Source organism: Equus quagga, chromosome 16 (genome assembly GCF_021613505.1).
Source record: "Equus quagga isolate Etosha38 chromosome 16, UCLA_HA_Equagga_1.0, whole genome shotgun sequence".
Lineage (NCBI taxonomy): Eukaryota > Metazoa > Chordata > Mammalia > Perissodactyla > Equidae > Equus > Equus quagga.
In genome coordinates, this window is record NC_060282.1 from 26961251 (window position 1) to 26982647 (window position 21397).

Sequence of the window (21397 nt, forward strand, 5' to 3'; positions counted from 1 at the left end):
TTATGTTCTTACTTGTTCTCTGATTTTATTTTTCAGCTCCCTGCGGTGGCCATTTTTCAGCCCCCAGTGGATTGATTCTCTCGCCAGGATGGCCAGGATACTATAAAGACTCTTTGAATTGTGAGTGGGTGATTGAAGCTGAACCCGGACACTCTATCAAAATTACATTTGAAAGGTCTCTGCAAATATTTTTCTACCTTTAAAAAGAAAGACTATCTGAAAGAGTTGTTGACATTCTGCATTTTATTTTCCAAATCAATGTATAATTTTATTGCAATAGTCACTTGTTGTGCCTTGAATTCTTCAGACTGTTTTCCCCCTTTTAACCTTTCAGCCTGTTTTAAAGTTAATTTTCTATTTGTTTAATGCTGTATCATTACTATTGAGATAAGCAAGATGAACCTTGTTTTTGCTTTATATATATATATATGTACAATACTGAGATATAAACATGCGACCTTTAACTTAATGAATTTAATTGTCTTATATTTTGAAGGGCCTGTGAATTCTATTTTGCTGGATTTCAAGAGATAAAGCTACTGTAAACACATTCGAATCGATACCGTATTGCAACCTAAGACACTTACACACACTACCCACGTACCTACACTTACAAGTCCTTTAGAAAAATGGCTGTGTCAAATTAATGTGTCTTAATGATTGGCCAGTTGAGTTTTTTCCCTAAGAAAATTAGTATTACTGATCAAATAACCTATATCGTGAAAGATTATAATACTAACTATTAAAGAGTTAAAAGAATGAAACGTCAGGTCTGTGACTGGATCACTATTCACAAATCCAAAGAGAAGTATCTATATAATTTCCCAATTATATCGTTGACTCCTCTCATCTCCCAAACCCTTTCTTAAAAAAAAAAAAAGGAATGTCTGTAAGCACTGTATTCACATGGTAAATATAAAAATATATAAATACAGTAGAATTATGCTCTGATGATTGAATCTTACAAACGTAACAAAATCCTTCCCTAACTCAAAAGGTCCTTCACTGGGTTAATCTATCCATGTTAGTTTTAAAATTTGAGAAGAAAACAGATTCTATTTTGACAGATGTAAAGTATGAAACATTTCATATGAAATCATCCTAACTTACTATGACCTACACAACTTTACTATGACTGTATCAGTTTGCTAGGGCTGCCATAACAAAGTACCACAGTCTAAGTGCTTAAATAACAGAAATTTATTTCCTCATAGCTCTAGAAGCTAGAAGTCCGAGATCTAGATGTCGACAGTTTATTTCTTCTGACGCCTGAGTCCTTGGATTGTAGATGGGTCTCTTCTCCCTGTTTCTTCACATGGTCTTCCCTTTGTGTTTATCTGGTTTCTAATTTTCTCTTCTTATAGGGACACCAGTCATATTAGATTGGGATCCACCTGGATGATCTCATTTTATCTTAATTACCTCTTTAAAGGAACTTTCACCAGATACAGTTGCATTCTGAGGTCCTGAGGGTTAGGATTTCAACATATGAATTTTAGGGAGAAACAGTTCAACCCATAACAATGAGCTACACATTAAAAAAAGTTTTTATTTAGAATAATTTGGCAGAGTCTTTTGTTGTGATGTTAAAATCATATTCTTAGTTCAGCGATTGACATAGCCTATGTTGCCATAACAATTTTAGAGAAGCTTGAAAAGAATCTTACTCTTTCAGAATCAAATCTTTGTCAAATAACATTGTTCCATGAATGTGGGACTTGAATTAACCAAACTTACTTTATTACACAGAATTCTGTTTGGTTTGGAATATATAATATAACACAATATCATTGATCATATCATTGAATAACTAAAAAATTATATTGATTCATGTCAAATGAGACAGATTTATTATATATTTTTGATTTGTTAAATTTAGAGAATCACATTTGAAGGGTTAGCATACTTATCAGTACATGATAATTGATCTCATATTTTAAATAAATGCATATATTATAGGTTTAAGTACATGATTTTAGTATTTTCTGTTTTGGACTTAACATTATTTTGTATCAAGAATTATGATGTTAAAATAATTGAAACTGTTATCATATTTACACGGTTCATAACATCTATCACCCATATAGTTCTCACTAGTCATCATTTTTCAATATATAAATAAAAAGATTTGAGCCCCATCCAACATACAGAGGGAAGGCTAGGCCCTCCTTAAATTTTCAGAGAATTCCTGGGCTGCTTTTGTTCACTTCTGGCTCTGAATTCCTGCTCTCACAGGCATCTTGCTTGTGTGATACCGAGGCTGCTGCCCCCTCTCAAATCCTTACTCTGCTCCTTATTTGTGTCACTTTCCTTTATTCTCACAAAAACTTTATAACAAGTGATAACCAAAGAGGATTATTGCACAATCCAGAATAATTTAAGATTAAATAAACCTTCATTGTCTTAAAATTTTCCTGATAATTCCCATCATAGGAATGGTGGCTCGTATCTCTCCAGTTCCCTCACTTATCCCAACCCCTTCTCCATCTCTAGTCTTCTCCATATCCAGGATCTTCAACCCTTATTTCCCACTCCCTAGGGCCCCCTCCAGTATATAGCATGTCAAGGCTCAAAATACCTGTTACTTTATTATGTGAAGCAATTTATTTGTTTCTCTGAGCTCCCAACTGGGTGACTTTGGGGGATGGGAATGGGGATGGATTTTGCCTTTCCTTCCAAAATGCAAATTAAGATTTTTTTTTTTTCTAAGACCAGGGGCCAACCCTGTGGCCAAGTAGTTAGGCTTGCGCACTCCCTCTGGGAGGCCCAGGGTTTTGCAGGTTCGGATCCTGGGTACGGACATAGTATCACTCATCAAGTCATGCTTAAGGCAGCGTCCCACATAGCAAAGCCAGGAGGATCTACAACTAGAATATACAGCTGTGAACTGGAGGGCTCTGAGAAGAAGAAAAAAAAACAGAAACAAAGGAGATTGGCAACAGATGTTAGCTCAGGTGCCAATCTTTCAAAAAAAAAAAAAATTTCCTAATATCAAAGGTCAGTGTTCTCCTAAGAAAAATTCATCCTTTCTCTACTTCCCAACTGCCACAAACTTTTAAAATAGCATTTTTTTTTGTTTTCTTATATTCAATTTAAAAACACTACATAAGCATAAAATAATATCACTAGAAAATTAGTTTGTTCATTAACACAAAGTGCATTGTTATGTTGAAAAGCATTCCTTGGATTGCTAATGGGAGTCATTAACCATCATTAAATAAATAAATAATACCTGATATCTTTCAGCCCTAAGCAGGCTGTCGACAGAGTTGCCCTCTTGAGAAGCAGTTAGATTGCAAAGCAATGCTTGTAATTCACAACTGTGACTTTTGATTTTGGACTTTTGTTTGAAGGAACTATTTTCTCTGTGCAAAGTTCTTAACAGGTATGTCCTATCTCTTACAACAGGCAGTTACGTGGGCCTATTTGTGGCTTGCCTGCCTTGTTTAGATACCTTCAGAATTCTCCAGAGTGAATTCACGTACACTGTATAACCTATATTCTAAATGAGACCATCCCAAACTTACCTTCCTGGTGAAAAAGTCTTTGCAGTGATTGTTAAAAGATGTAATACTAGTTAAATAGACCAAAAACCTAATTTAATTTCTATAAATATAGTTACTTAGCACTTTTTACTCTGTCACTTTCTTATTCTCTTATCCGTTTACCGAGACACAAATCTTTTAAGTTAGGCTGGAAGTAAGACAGTCAAATGGAAAAGTGATTTTCAGTGCTAAGGTTTGTGCACAGCATCAATGAACAGTCTGTAGGTGAACTAGAACAGGCCTGGGTCGAGCAATGATTCCCAGAGTCCAAAGATTTTGGCATCTCCCCATGAGCATCACTGAGCAGGAGTTATCAACTGTGCCTCTTTTCTTAATCCCTAAATTACCCACTGAAGTAGAGTACAAATCTCATAGCTCCTTAACCTCCTTGATACCAATCATTTTTTTAACTATTCCTTTGCCCACACACAGGAAGAATCAAGAGTTAGAGTGCTTTAAGAATTCATCAGTGGTCTTTTCACTGTGTTAGAATAGACAGAGCACAGCTATATCAGTATTTCCTTTTGAATCATACTTTATATAACCAAAATAAATAAAATCCAAAATTCTTTTAAATGTTCTGAACTGAAATGTTCGTTTTGGGGTATGACTCCTCTGTCTGCCCTTCCCTTACATGTGTGCACGTACGTGCGTGCACACACACACACACACGCAAGCCCATGAGATTCTTGAGTTGGAGTTATTTGAAGAGAAAATTATTTAAATATCTTTTTCCATTTCTTCTTCCCTAAAGACCCTTTAAGTGTGTGAGATTTTTCTTTACAGCTGACTGTACTCCATGCACTTTGTCAGGAAACTGGTTCCTTTAAAATAATCCACATCTTAAACAGCTGTCGCATGATTAGGAGTAGCGCAGTAGCAAAGCGATAAGCAATGGACTTCGTCACGTTAAAAAACAAATGAGAGTTTTATCATTAGGGTAGTGGCATAAATAGTCACTTTGAAATCAGAAATATGTACATCTACAACTTTCTTGTTTAGCAACATTATAATATCTTCATGCTTCATTTTCCCCTTAGGATTGTTTTGAGAAACAAGATATCATCTTGGAACTATCTAGCAAGAATTACATTCTTGAAAAACGTTAATTCCCTTCTGATTTCCAGCCAATCACTTGTAAGGACACTGGTTGCCAACTCTTTAATATTTCCTCTCATTCTGATAATATTTTTATTGAATTTGCTTTCAAATAATAAATTGTATTTAACAGAGTTATGTCACTTGCTTTCCACTGTTCATGAATAAAACTAATTTGGTTGAAAATCAAATTTTGAAAAATCAGATAATATAATTAAGATCGTGGCATAGCTATTTTTCAATTTTTTCTATATTCTCAAATGTAACAATTGATTAGAATTAATCTACAAGAAGAAAAACCCCAAAAAGCATTGCAAATATATTAGCCATTAGTTGGCTTCATGAGATTGTCTCTGGTAGCTTGTCAATGAAATCTTAAGACATATAATTTCCTGTTAAACACAAAACAAAATAACAATGCCAAGGATCGTATGCGATTTTTGAACTATTTCTTCTTAACATAACCAAACAGTTAACAAGTCTTGGTCTCAGTTCTGCAAAGGAATTTTTGCTTTGTTTCTTCCCGCAGTTCCTAAATTTTCTCAATATTTGGCAGCTTCTAACTGAACTCATTTTACTCTTAATCATCCGAAGCCTGTCTTTCTATTTCTTTTCTTGTCCTCAACTCCTTGACTACAAGCTTTCACTATCAGTCTTTCAGAGAGTAAGTTTTTCATTTTTAAGTTAATGAGGACTATTTCAATTTGGTCGGAACTGGTTTGGATTACACCAAAATTTTTTTTAAAGACAACAGAAAATAAGTAAAATTAGATCCAATTTCATTTTTAATATCATCTAATGGTTCCATATTGTTCATTTATGATAAACAATAAATTTAATGTTAATGAACAAATAAACATTAAATTGAAGCAATTCATGAGAAGTTTACACAACTATCTTAAAACTCAAAATGAAAGAAGTTCAAATTACTGTGTAATCCTATTTCGTTTCCCTTGCTATTATAATGTATTTTCATAGTTCCTTAGGGCAAATCTGAGATGATTTTCTTTTAAAGATTCACTCCTACGAACAATGTTCTCTATATATCACCAGTTAATGTTGCTATTCTATTAAGAATTAAGTCTCTTTGTGTTTCAATTCAAAGTAATCCCTGACTCTTCTGTGCATTTTAATTCGGTTGTTATCAGCTGACTAACTGTCAAAGTGAAACTCCAGCTTCAGTACTACAATAGACTGACTACAAAACAACCAGATAATGGATTCACAATGCACAACAGCCGGATCATTTATTTAAAGGACATAGTGTGTTCCTATGCATTGCCTACTCTAAATCATATTATTGGACAAGTTATTTTTAGACAAATACAGTATATTCCAGGCTACAAAATAAAAACGAAGATAAACTTTTGAAATCTATCATGGTACTAAGTATAATGCTTAACAGGATGTAACAGTGGTACAAATTGAAAAATAGCATTAAATCATACACTTAATTTTGACTACTTATATGCCATGTTTATAATCACTTCAGAAATTTTATAATGAAATAAAGTTTCTAATTTTTAAATTTGTATTCAATTTGTTTCAACAAGGTTTTGAGTTTTATTTGTTTTGGTTTTGTTTTTTTGGGGAATAATATTGCTTAATCTTATAATACTGGGAAAGACTAGAAGGCATGGTAGTAAAAGTGATCTGAAAATTGGTGGAGATTTCAACTGAAAATTATTTTTAAAAGTGTACTGTAAAAGCTACCAAAAAGCTATTGGAAGATACATTTTAAAGGGTAAAAGTGTGTAGTTAATACTGAAGTATTCAAGTATATTGAGTAATTTTTTTCTCAAGTTGGTGACAGCCCTAGAGAAGACAAAGATATTTTTGTCTTTAAAATACATTCATTCTTTCATTTAGCCAATAAATATTTATTGAGGGTCTGCTATATGCAAAGCATTGAGAAAAACAGTCACAATCTGACCTCATGGAGCTTATAGACTCTTAAAGGTGACAGCTATCAAGCAAGCAAACACAACTGTCATTAGTGTCACAAAACACACAGTAAATTGTGGTAATATAGGAGGGGAATGAACCTACACTGTGAGTTCAGGCCAGGGCTTCCTGTGGATATATTTAAGCTGAAAACTGAAAGATGTATAGGAAAACCTTGGTGAAGATAGGAAAAAATGATCATCATGAGCAAGAGAGCAAGATGCTCAATTTTCTATGATTCCAGATAAAATTTTTTCCACAGCTAAGATTTCTGATCCAGACAATACAAAATACTATTTTATTAATAAGATTTTATGCATGTTGAAAGTAGCTCTGTGTTGATTGCAGTTTGCAAAATAATTGTATCTTTTAAAAAAATTGAAAATGATAGCAGCAACAACAACCGAAACTTTAAAAATAAACCAGCCAGCATAGCATAGGGGTGAAGGACATGAACTTGGGTTTGAGGACTAGCTCTTCCATTTAAGAAAACATAATACTATTTAAGTTCTGAAGGCCTCAGTTTTTGACCTGCAAAGTGAGTATTACTATAGTACCTAACTTCTAGGGAGGGTTAGTGTGCAGTTAGATAAACTAATATAAAGTATTTAGCAAAGCTTCAGATACTTCGTAAACATCAACTACATCATCATTATTACCTACTTATGATTAGAACCGCTGTTTTGAAATAAAAACTCTACTTTTTTGTTGTTGTTGAGGAAAATTGTCCCTGAGCTAACATCTGTTGCCAATCTCCCTCTTTTTGAAAACTTGAGCAAGATTGTTGCTGAGCTAACATCTGTGACAGTCTTCCTCTATTTTGTATGTGGGATGCCACCCCAGCATGGCTTGATAAGCAGAGTATAGGTCCACGACTGAAATCTGAACCAGCAAACCCAGGCCACTGAAGTAGTTTGTGCAAAATTAACCACTACGCCACTGGGCCAGCCCCAAAAAGCTGTATAAAATTTTTAATAAACAAAATAGATTTGTCCTAAAAACCCAAAAACCCTCTATATAAAGCAGAGGTCAGATTTGAAACATATAGAGAATTAAGATGAGAATCTGATTATCCAGTTGAAAATAAATATAAATCACATAGTTTTCCACAGAAATGAGGAAAGTAAAAGAAAGGTGACTCCAAAAATATGTTTCATTGATGAAAAGACCATTTATTTACTAAGGATAATCCATGACATTTGAAAGAAATCTTACTTATGAACAACAAATATATACATATACCTTTTTAATGATAATTTTTTATAGGAATAAGAGTTTATAACTTTGGGACGCACAAATGATGGGATCTTAAATTATATGTAAGATATTAGATGAGCTAAATAAAATTATAATATAAAAATGATAAAAATTTTTAATAGTAATTTAAATTCCAATCTAAAGTATTATTTTCCTGTACAGTGTATTCTAATAAATATATTTTCACATCTCTCTTAATCTTAGATTTCAGACCGAACTGAATTATGATGTTCTGGAAGTTCATGATGGGCCGAATCTTCTGTCACCTTTGCTTGGATCTTACAATGGCACACAAGTGCCCCAGTTTCTATTTAGTAGCAGTAATTTTATATACCTTCTATTTACAACAGACAACAGCCGTTCTAATAATGGTTTCAAGATTCATTATGAAAGTAAGTAACGCTAACCTGTTTTTTGATTTCCCTACTCTGTTTCCCCTACATTTCGTATTACCATTGCATCATTAAGAGAGCTAGGAGATTTATTTTTAAAAAAGTGCTTTCCTTGGCCTATGAGAATGCTAATGGCTTACAAGGTATATATTTTAGTAAATTCTGCAATAGATTTTTCAACAATATCTATCTAGTATCATTATGAAAGGAAATACTAAAGAAATGTCAGAAGCATCAAATAAATCTTAAAAAAATGAGTTTACATACTAATTATCTGTGCACAGTTCTGAAAGCTGACAATAGGCAATAAATGTCAGTCTAAGATGTATATGAATCTTGACAAATTCTTTTGGCATTTACTTCATAAATTCAATCATTCTTTTATATTTTACAGCAATTGCACACATTTTCCATTTAAAATATTCAATTTTATTATTTATGAAATATTGAAAGTTAGTTAACATTGAAAAATAAAATATATACACATATATGGCTATGTGTATATGTCTAATATAACTGATCAAAAACTATATATTAAAACAAGCTGTAATTCACACTATTGGAATCGGATTATAATAATCCCTCTTAAAAGGTTATAGTTTTATTTTAAAAGTCTAAAATATGTCTGATATTTTTAAAAATATTGGTGCTGATATATACATAGAAGCAAGTCTGTTTTACGTATTAGAACAAATTACGTGTGTGGATGTATTGCATATGATGTATGACTGTGCTCATACATATAAACTCATATATGCACACATTTTCATCTGGAAATACACTGTCATGTATCTTTGCATGAAAAATAGTTTTGGTGAATGGATCTAACAGCGCATTTAACAGGGTTACTGCAAGGTATCTTTATATCAAGTGCAGATAGATATTATATCACTTTTTATATTCAGTCTCCAATGTCCCCTTCTCCCTCATGAAAAGATTTTTGTATTTGAAATTTATAACTTTATATTCCATGTTGAGTGTCTTTCTTCAATAGATCTGGTCAATGGACTCATGGGTTTTTGAAACCATAATCAATATGATATGTATTCATTGCTTTTTTTCATTTTAATCATCTTATCCACAATATTGTTTAATTATATTAACTTCCCTTTATTTAGAGTTTTATGGCATGGAAGTATATTTCCTAAACATTATTGTAAAATGCAACAAGATTAATACGTATTTGGGAATTCAAAGGAACTAAAGGACCTTAATTCAGATCTTTAGTTTAACATGTATTTGTTAAAACTGAGTCAGAGTCGAGTCATTTCTTGAAATCTATTTCAAAATTAATTCTTACTAGCAGTTTTTATCAACATGCTACAAATGGGCAGGCACCTTTTCTTTTAGTCCACTGCTGTATCCTATGCCCAGTAAATCACTTTCAATCCCACTCCAACTGAGGTTTGTGGTCTCTATCACGTGTCAGACATAGGACCATTTTAAGGATTAAATGAAACCACACATGCAAAGTGTTATTATAATGGCTAACATGTAGTAAGTGCTCAATAAATGATACCTCTAATATTTTCCTTATAAAACCTAGTCAGATGAGGAATAAAAACAAGAAGACTAGTTCAAATTTATTCCTTTGTTGTAAAAGAAGTAATTTTTCCTGACACTTGCTAAAGACAGCAAAGTGGACTTTTACTACAATGGGGTTTTGGAGTAGGAGAAAGGGATTGAGCTCACCTACAAGTGGGAGTTTATAGCCAAGGAGCAGGGTGGGGATCAGTGCATGGAAAATTGCTGAGAGGAAACATCATGGGTAGGGGGATTCTAGCTAAATCCACTAGACGGGAGTTTTGCTGAAGGCAGGCGAGTATAATAAGATATTGAGCATAGGGGATTTTCAGTAAACTAACCCAACAGGATTCTTGCTAAAAGTAGACTAACTTAGCCAAGGACAGAGCTCAAGAGTGAGGCCTAGTCAAAAGGAGGGCTCAGAGGAGTCTGACTAAAGTTTGGTCAGGCAGAGGGTCTTTGTCACCTATAGGCCCTTAGTGACCTAGTCCAAGTTGTTACTGAGGTCCAGTGACTAAACAGGCAGAGTGGAGGCTGAGAATTGGGAGGGGCTGAGGTTGATGAGACACGCACTGGATATTAGTTTTGGTCACATCTTGCTAGTAAGCAGTGACTTTCTATTTAAATTATTTTATGAAATCACTTTCTCTTATTTTTCTTTTATTTAGTCTTGTTGTTTACTTACTATTGTGAAACAATCTCTAGTGTCACAAACCCTTTCTTATTAGGAAAACAAGCAACCACAAAAACTTTTTCTACCTTCACTTTCTTGGTAAGTTTCCCAAGCTGAAGATAACCAAACTATCTTTTTTAAATGAACCATTCACAAACCTCGAAACAAGTAAAGTAAAACTTTAATTATTACACTAATTAAAATGTTAAAAATATATTTGGTGTTTGGTGAATTTCTATTTTTTTAAAAATTAAATCCATTAAAAGAGAAAACTTGATTTCTCCGGGGGACCAAATTCGACGGGAAGGATTTCTTGCAATGCTGCCACTTCTTGCACTCCGGGTTTCCATTTCATTCCCTTTCCTGGGGCACTTTTTACCCTACTTTATCTTCTCAAAACAAGGAGATTGCAAAAACTGTGCTAAGAGGATAAGATTATTTATAGTTTTCAAAACACATTAAAAATAATAATGACAAAGTAAAATAGACTTTAGGAACATAACCCATTTTTTGTTACAGTACAGTTTTTTTCCCCCAGAAAAAATCACTTCTGTTTATGTCATATTTCTTGAAATATAAATATAATTTAGTCTTCTTGAATATCTAAATATTATATAAAACAATATAATTATAAATGGATATAGAACAAATCCATAGAGACACATACCAGTCTCTAAACACATATTTTTATATGCATGTATAGAAACTTTTCTTTTTTTCAATTATGGAAAATGGTAGACGTCTAGAAGAATGTACAGTTTAAATAACAGTTTGTATATTTAAAGTCAATAGATATGCCAAAGGCATAGAGAAACCAAAATTAAAATTTTCAAATATTTTTATTACATAGAATAAATAAATAAGCAGAAAATCTGTTCTGAGATTTTACTTTTTTTAAAAAACAAGTTTTATAAAATAAGAAAAATGTGAAAATGTCAATGTCATTTGTTATAATGCCAGTGTGAACTCCTGAACATTTTGTACATTGCCAAAATTTAAGAATCTTCTAAAACTACTTAACTACCAAATATATTGTAATTTTTAATGACTATTTGTTAATGAATTATACTCTCTGTCTATCATGATTTTTCTCATTTTCTCAATTTTTCAACATTTCCATTGCCTTGATTTATTTGCTTGTCAATCAAATATGAAGTGTTTCTTTAGATTTATTCTGTGACTGCTAGATGTATACAGTATAGTAAGGGACTTTAAAAAATGTGTTATTTTACTTCATCTATGAGTTGGAGAGATAAGAAGGACAAATGCAATGATTAACCTTGTACAATTCACTGACTTTTACTCTGAGTAAGCTGAAGGCATTAAAATCACTTTTGAATAATTAAATTTGCTTGATTTTGCTTTTACTATAATTTGCATTGTATGTGACCTCTTCAAATTCCCTTGTCCCTGATTTCTTGAGATTTCACTACAACATCAGAATTTTGGATAAAGGAAAGTTATGTATGGACTAGAGCATTAGAAGATCAAGACTTGAAGGAGAGAGGATCTGAGCTTGCCTGTTAAAGACTGAGAAGATTGTATGAATTAAGGAGACGTATGAGAGTATTTGTGGCAGAAAAATAAAGCATAAAACTAGTGAAGAGACTTAGCTGACTAGTATGAAGAATGACTTTTGGGAGATAATGGAACTTAAAACTAGTAGGGTTCAGTTTGGGAGTTTGAATTTCAGGGTGATGACTTTGAACTTTTACCATTAGCAGTTGGATACAAAAGCACTGAAATAACATGTATTAGGGATAAATATGTCCAAAATTATATATAGAATCAATTGGAGATGAAAAATCCTGAAAGAGAGGCCAGACATTATTGTGTCTCACAGATTTGAAGTGATGACGGCCTTGGGTAGGGTAAGAGAAGTAATAAATGACATTGTGCGTTTTAGTGAGGGTGGATGCCAGACATATTTCTTGGAGGAAAAAAAAAAGTGTGAGAGACATTCGAAGAGGAATGAGGGTTTCAAAGCCTCGGGTGCCTAGAAGAATAATGGTCACATCACAATTGTTTGAAGAAATAGGAATCAATTTCAGCAAATCTGATTCCCATCAAGCTTATTCTTCATCATATTCCCTCTGTTTCCCAGGTGTTACAGTGAATACTTATTCTTGCTTGGACCCTGGCATACCTGTACATGGCCGTCGCTATGGTCATGATTTCTCCATTGGATCTACTGTTTCATTTAGTTGTGATCCAGGATACCGGCTGAGCCATGAAGAGCCCCTTCTATGTGAAAAAAACCACTGGTGGAGTCATCCACTCCCAACCTGTGATGGTAAGAATTCATTCAATATACAAAATAAGCTGATTTATAAAACTAAAAGAAATCAATATAGTCTTTATAAAATGTGAGGATTAACATAACTAAAAAATATTTCATATTTTTAAAAGAATATCTTGAATTTTGGCAATTTTATGTTATCAAACCATTATTGAAGAAAAGAAAGAATGAAGATTGATAATCAGCCAAACTTACCCCATGCCTAAGGATGCTATATGTCTTTTTTAAATGTGCTGGGGTAACCATTTTAAGCATATATTGTGTGCTTGGACCCTTTGATAAAATAGCATTGAAAATGTCAAATTGGTATCAAGTGACTGCACTGAATGGTTAGAACATTTATCTTCTGCCCTGGAAGGCAACAGGTGCCAGTCCCAATTCTACCTAGCTCTACAGCACTATGGCGGTGTACTCAGACTGCCCTGTGGTGGCGAGTTCCTGGTTATAATAAATAGTATACTAGTGTTCTTACCACTTCTTTGTTTCTATGGAGAATAAGTCAGAAATGCTTCATTTTTCAGAAAACACACATGAAAATGCAGTGGAGGAAACTGTTTCCCTAATATTGGGAAGTGATTTCATACTTGCTTTCTTAAAAAGCATGCACAATGTAAATCTGTACATTATTTATTTCTGGGCTTTAATTTTTATTTATAATGCTATTCTCAGCTTCCACACTTACTCTTTTTTAAAGAAGAAGATCAAAGCTGTAATTTTGTGATTAAATTTTCAAGTATTATTAGTGCCATCATTTTTTAGTAACAACTTTAGGGCAATTTGTTTTTATGACAACGTTTAAAAGAGTCATCAGCACATCTTTTCTATATTTAGTACAATACTCTTTTAAATAGTCAGCATTCTTGTGATTGTAATGACAGAAACCCAACTCTAATTGGTCTTAAAAAATAAAAGCAGAATTTGTTGTTCAACTATTCAGATCTTAGAAAAGTCAAGGGTGGCATACTTCTCATTGCTAATTATAATCATGAATTCAAACCTTTTTAAGAATCTCTCCATTTCCACCTCGGCTTTTCTCTGTGTATTGACATAATTCTCTTCAGTGCAGCCAGGCTTCTTCACATGGGGGATTGGTGGTGGAGAATATACTCTTGGGAAGATGGAAACAAATATCCTCATATTTTCAGGATCAGAGAAGAATGAGAGTTCTTCCTTGTGGTTCCAATTAGAAAAATCTCAGGAAAAGTCTCTGATCTGTCCATACCTACACCAGTTACCATAGTAAAGGAGAAGCGTTGATTGTGCTTGGCTTTGTCCAGCTCATGTGTCCTTCCATCCCTATGGTTGTGGCAAACGATAGTGATATAAAGGTACTATGTTTACCAGATCCTGGTAAAGCCACATGGTTGGCATGAGTAAATTCACCAAGATAGAAAAGGTATGGAGGCAATGTTATCAGAAGCAGCAGAAGGATAAAAATTATGTCCAAGAATACCAGCAGGCTTAAGTTCTATTAATAATAAAAGTGAATATATCTAGTTTGCCCCTAAGCGACACAGACCCTCATCATCCCTGTCAGTGCAACTACAATCAACCTTAAATTCAATCTCCAACTTTTTCAGTCTACCCTCCATCCTTCACACTAATGTTATTTCATGTTATAGTCCATATGAAAAATGCTTAATATCTTTCTGTTGCCTAGGGATGAAAGAACAAATTACTAATCGTGGAATTCATGATCCTTAACCATGAGGACTCCCTCCTTTCCAGTTCTGTGTACTTTCTGCATCCTTATAAGGCATCTCTTTTTGAAAGAGAGGATCATGTCACTTTGAACCTCCATCTTGATCTGTCCTCCTCTTTTGTATTCCCATTTCATTCTGAGCATATCTGGACAAGGGCTGAATTATGTTCATTTTTTTAGATGTCTGAGTTTGTATAAAGCAGTTACTTAATTTTTCATTAACTTGAACTGGACTCAACTATCCTATCACCTAGTAAACTGAATTGATTAGGCCTTTCCTCCAATCTAAACTTTTTCCCCAGAGGCAACTAATCTAAATTTCTTTCAGTAAAGAGAATTAAAGTAAATAAACAGAATTTCTTTCCCTGAACCAAGAATGTAAGCTTGATTGTCCTAGATTCCTTGGATACTCAACGTATGGCATGCTTCACTCTTACACACAGCAGCTCTTGTGGTGTCTTCACAGCTCACAATTAAGTGATTCACAAAGCAAACTACACAATGAGGGTTGGTGGCAATAATGATAGCTAACATTTATTGATGGTTTACCATGTGCTGGTCCTGCTACAGGAGCTTTACATATATTAACTCATTTTATCTTCACAATAACTCTATGAGGTAAGTGCTATTATGATTACCACTTAACAGATGAGAAAACTAAGACAAAGATTAAGTACTTTGCCCTATGTCACCCCACTGGTTAATGGCAGTCAGGATTGAAACTCAGGCAGCCTAGATTCAGATCCTATGCACGTGTTCTATTACACTGCCTCCGACCCACATTCTCCACTATTGTAAAGTACTGAAATTCCTTAAAATAAAAATACAATTATAGATTTTGTTATTCTTTCCTCAGTGACACCACATGTTTAAGAATTTTGTATAAAAAATACATATAGCTCTTTAAATAGTTTATGGATACTCTGTACTACTTGGACTGAAGAACAGGACATTACCCGTTTTGCTATCAGTTATATCATATGGAAAGAGTACTTTGAATGAAATTCTGTTTTCCATATACTTGGGTTTCTGGGTAAAAATTGATCCTTTCTAAGTTCATCTTGTTTCACTACTGACCAAGGAACCTTGAAACTCAAGTCAGATATGGTTCAGTTAGATTCTACGCTATTTAGTAAATTTGATACCTTATCTTTCACCATGCGTTTCTTGAGGGGTCTCTTTACTTCCCGTCTTGACCTCTTGGGTCTGCTCTCCACAGAGCAACCAGAGTAATCCTTTTATAAATTGAGACAGATCAAGACACTCCTCTGCCCAGGACCTTCTAGCACTTGCCCATCCCAAGAAGAATAAAATCCAAAAAATTTTCCTGACTTAATTGCCCCCGTGGCCCTGACTACCTCCCATGCCTCATCTCTTGCCACTCTCTCCCTCATTCATGCCACTGCACTCTAGCTACATGGGTCTCCTGGCTACTCTTCAAATGTGAGAACCCTTCCCTCACTCCTCTCACTCTATCCTTCCATCCCCCACTCCCTTCTTCCTTCTTCTTGAAACAGGATGTATATAGTCACATGACTCACTCACTTCCTAATTTCACTCACTCTCCACTTAAAAGTCATATCACAGACTACTCCCTATAAAGAGTAGCTCATTTCTTGCCACTTAGATTTTTCTTCGCAGCATTTGCCACTTTCTAACATCTTTATGTATTTGTTGTCTGCTTTTCTGCAAGAATGTAAGTTCCATATGGCAGGTACTTTGTTATCTTCACTGTTATATCCTCAATGCCAAGAACAGTTCCTGTCCCACAGTGGGTAGTCAATAAATCTGTGTTGAATGAAAGAATGAACAAACTGTATACTTTCCAGCCTTTTGGGAATACTTACTATATTTTGATTTTGCTTATACATTTTCTGCCCTTTGCCTCGTTAATGTTTTTCCTTTCCACTAGAAGGTCCTAGCCCTTCCCTCAACTGTGTTTATCAAAATCCTAGTCAGTCTTTAAAGGCCATTGTCTTGTTTGTGATATCCCTGAATAAAGCATCTGGGCAAAGTCTCAACTGCTCCTAGACCCTGTAGTTCTCTACTTGTTGTGGCATTTTTTGCTACCTTATAACCACCTATTGATTCACTAAATTAATATTTATTAATTATATTGTGTAGGCACTAAAGAAATATTTTTGAGCATGAACAAATATTATCTATGTTCTCCTTGAGCTAGTGGAGTAGTTAATAGTCATATTCATCTTCTTCTTCTCCTAATTATATTCTTGAGATCAGGAACCATGTGTCGTTCTTGTTCTTTTAACATGTATTTTTAAAAGACATCTCCTGACACATAAGATATTAGATTTTTTTTAAAAAAGAACACCACCACTTTTCACTAGCCACTTTGAATAGTGAATATCATGAATATCTCCCCAGTGTTTTTTATGGAACTGAGATTTGAATGACTCTAGAAAAGGTCAGAGAGGAAAAGCCAGGATAGCATTCTGCTTTGGCCAACACATGTCAAGGTCAGCATGTATGTCAAAAGTCACAGCCATGTAATGTTTCTGTGTACTGGGGACATAAGGTTGTCATGAATACTAGGGGTAAATATGCCTGGTGTGATTCAATCCTTCAGGAACTGGGCATTGTTAATTAAAATTACTATCTTTTTTGATAGATAGATGGACCATAAATCCTAAATTGCCTAAGGCAAGCCCTATTTTCACCTTTTGTCTTGGCATCCTGATTTCACCCTCAAATTATCCCAATTTTCTTTTTTTTTTGATAAACAATATAACCATCTTTTATGGGGAAATTTAAAATGAAAGAGATTATGTGAGTAACTCGGAGTCACTCAAGTCATTAGAGGCAGAACCCAAAATTTAGCTGAATATAGTTAAACCTCATCATTTCCCCTATTCCTTCCATCTTATTAAAAGATTTGAGTACATAGGCTAATGTAGCAAAAGAGTACATGAATTAACATTTAGAATCTAAGAGTTCAAGATAAGCAAGTGTGCACAGAACTCAAGTATAAATAGTCTCAGATAAGGATATACAGTTCAAAGTGGGCCACCTGGAAATAGGAAAAGAACAGATCTGAGATTAAAAACAAACAAACAAAAACTACTAATGAAATTTATAATAGGTGACTATTTCCGTGTTTCATTGCAATCCTCAAAATGTCTTCATGAACCCTGGTCTAGAAATTGTCTGTTCTAGTTATAGACAGTCTGACACTTGGCAGGGATGCATCACTGCTGAGAGCATGGTGTGATTTTACATATCTGGGCAATTACATTCAAGGGCTTGGTTTTTGAAGAGACTTCACTATTCTAAAACTATAATTGATACCTATCACATGACACGGTAGTGATCATATGTACCAAAAATCAGGGAGGAGAAAAATCTACTAGCCAAGATTATTTTAATAGTTGTTATTTATATTTTATATTTGTTATTATTTTAATACCTGTAATAATTATTATTGTGTTGGCTAATGGCTCTCAACTCATATTTTGGGCTATCATTGTGACTTTGTCATGCTCCTGATCTTTGTCCTTTTAAATGCTTTTCTTTATCAGTTATTTGCTCTAACATCAAGTAACTGGCTTTTTCATATGTATTTCATGTATGTTTCATCGCTCCCTAAGTTCTCTGCAGTGTTTTAAGGATTCACTTGTTATAGAATTTGTCTATCTACCCTTCCCAAGAACATATAAACCTATTATGTCTATTGCAAAAGTGTTTCTATCCCTAAAGATATATGGCATCAATTGGCAAGGTTGTTCAAATAAATTGGGATTCCTTCAGAAGAGGTGATGTATATGATAAGACAGGAGATCCATCACATCCTTTTTAGAAACTCTTGTTCTAATGAAGTTTACTATATGAATGGTCATATATTCTCTTGAACTAACTTAATTCTCAGCATTCCTTTTTTAAAAAATTATTCTTGGAGAAATTTTCTTAATAATCTCTATATTGCTATATCTTTTCCAATATATATGAGTCCCATTTTCTATCTGAAAGTAAGAAAAACTAAATAAATCTCACATATAAAGCTTATCTTTTATTTATCTTGATATGTTAGGCCTCTCATGATTGATTCTTACAGGCTATTTGATTTCCTCTTACATTTGGCATTCTAAAGGAAGGGATGTTTCTAGAAAAGCAAACATCATCAGATTGAAAGAATATTCAGTAATAAATTAACCACTTATAAAATTAATCCAACTCAGGCTTACATTAACCTCAATCACTCTGCATTGTATTAATGCACATGTAGTTAATCTCTTGCAGTTGTTCAAAAGGCCAATAATATAAAGCAAATACAATTCCAAATATTTGCAGTGTAAAATAATCTCATTTAGAAAGATGAAGGATTTCATTAGGTTGATGAAAACGATGATGCTGCTGCTGATAATGGAAGGCTGTTTTCATCACAAAGCCTTTGACAAATGAGAATCTGTAAGATATAGATCAACTAAAGATAAGAACAGACAAAGATACTGACACATTTACATTTTAGGTGCTTAAAAAGAGAGTGATTTGAGGGGCCAGCCCGGTGGCGCAGCAGTTAACTTCACACGTTCTGCTTCGGCGGCCTGGGATTCGCCAGTTCATGGCACTGCTTGGCAAGCCATGGTGTGGCAGGCATCCCACATATAAAGTAGAGGAAGATGAGCACGGATGTTAGCTCAGGGCCAGGCTTCCTCAACAAAAAGAGGAGGATTGGCAGCAGATGTTAGCTCAGGGCTAAACTTCCTCAAAAAAAAAAAAAAAAAATAGTCATTTGAACACAAAAGGATTAAATGAATCTCTGAGAGAATGAATGATACTCTTGAATAATTTTTATATATTAATCCTTTGGAGGGGAATGCTACAAAGTCAAATGTAAGTGAAGGACATCATAGCTTGCTGTAATATTTTTTTGTAGAAAAACTAACTTTGTAACGTGGAAAAAAATCAACACTTGGTTCAAGAGACTGCTTAAGATCATGGACTCTGGAATTAGACTGCTTGAGTTCTCTCTGTACTTTCTCATCTGTAAACAGTGAAGAATTTCAGTACTTTTCTTGTAAGGTTGTTATACAGGTTAATTGAGTTAATAAAAAGAAAAATCTTCAGAGCAGTGCCAGCCACATTGTAAGTTCAGTATGAGTGTTTGGCCTTGCTTTTGCTAAGCTTTAGAGAGTAGTTGCAATTTTATCCTAAGTTTTATTAGATATAAAATAAAGTACAGGGTCTGGCTTTGTGGACTAATGGTTAAGTTTGCCATGCTCCGCTTCAGCAGCCCAGGTTTAGATCCCAGGTGTGGACCTACACCACTTGGTGGCCATGCTGTGGCAGTGACTCACATACAAAATGGAGGAGGATTGGCACAGATGTTAGCTCAGGAGGAATCTTCCTCAAGCAAAAAGAGGAATATTGGCAACAGATGTTAGCTCAGAGTGAATCTTCCTCAGCAAAAAAAACAAAATAAAACAAGCAAACAATAACAAAGTCCATATATTTTCATATTTTTAGTTTCATCTTTCAAAACAAAAAGAGATTTGAAGCACACTCTTTTCTTATTATTTACTATGAAATTTTATCTTTGATCAGTTCCTTTCAAAGCCTTCATCCAACACTAATATTTTCAAATGATAGAAACCTCCACTGTCATAAAAATGCAGTCTATCTTTTGTCATCTGATTGTAATCAAAGTAACAATGTAAATGTTCATTAATAACATATTAGTCGTTGACCATTTCTCCTAAATGTTTTAATGTGTTTATGGTTAACTTTATTTGTTTATCTGCAGAATGTCTCTTTAAAGTCCCACTTTCAACACAGATATATTAGGTGCAGCTTGCAGACAGAAAATTCCAAGAAATTCTCTGAGTTCAGAAAAGGATATTTGACAAAATAGCTTTATTCCAAAGAATGCTAATGTAGAAAAGAGCTTTCCCTCTACAACTTGTACACCCACCAGATACACATACGCATGCACAGGAGCACATGCCTGACATACTTTCTAAAAATTTCACACTCTTTTTGTTACATTTTTGCATCTAATTTAACTAATTAACTAATGTAACTCTCTTAATTTTGATCCTTCTCTTTACTGAGTTTTACTCTAACTGTATGAAATACAGTTCTTTCAAATAGAGATTGAAGGTTTTAATCCAATAGTGCATTTTCACTCATCACATTTAACTCAACTAATTCATACCATGTGGTATTGTTAGACTGTTTGTGTGACTTTTACAATGGAGAATAAAATGAAATGTAGTGTATTAGGAATAAATTGACATAATGTAAAAATAATGTAATAAAAAAACAAACAGTCCTCTGTAAGAAGCAGAAAGAATTATAATAAAAGTAAAAGCAGGTCGACTTAGCACCACTGTTATCAGCAAGATATAGTGGAAATGGCACACAGCTCTTAGATTGACCACGAAAGCACAATGAGGCTTTTTAAAAAATTGAAAGACAATTGAGAGGTTCAGTAAAAATAATTACCAGTGGACGGCTGCCCAGGCTCTAAACAGAAGCCTAGGATACCAAACGATGCATATTATTGCAATATCTTGATAGTAAATGTGACTACAAGCGTGGGCTTGTTTTGATCTCAGGAAGGCAGCCTATGAGACAGCTCTAAAAGAGGTACTGGTCAAGACTTTTACTCCTCGGTGGAGTAAAAGAAATAACAAAAGAAGGAGTGGTTTTAAATTTTGTATAGTATATATGTAAGTACAAGCCTGCATGCTTAAATACTTCTAGGAACTGCAAACATTATTTCTAGTCAGGTCAGTGTGGAATAGCAGTCAGATTGCCGCAACTATTCTCCTCAGCATCGCTGCTCGAAAGAAATCATGGAAGAGAATAGAGCCAAAACTCACTTTTCTGGTGACCCAGGGAAGTTGAGCAAGGATCAGAGCAGACAAGGCTGTACATTGCATTACTTACTGCCCTTGCCCATGTCCAAGAGAGTTGGCATCTCCAAGTGGAGTAAAACAAGGAGTC

At 34.1% G+C, this 21397-nt stretch overlaps 1 protein-coding gene across 1 annotated transcript in view; it reads left to right on the plus strand.

Annotated features, from left to right (window-relative positions):
* CSMD3 (CUB and Sushi multiple domains 3) overlaps positions 1-21397 on the plus strand; it is a 1175747-nt gene that overhangs the window by 785314 nt on the left and 369036 nt on the right. The window contains exons 17-19 of the mRNA XM_046642300.1: positions 37-175; positions 8049-8236; positions 12538-12726. Coding sequence (XP_046498256.1) covers positions 37-175; positions 8049-8236; positions 12538-12726 — 516 coding nt within the window. The remainder of the gene's footprint in view (positions 1-36; positions 176-8048; positions 8237-12537; positions 12727-21397) is intronic.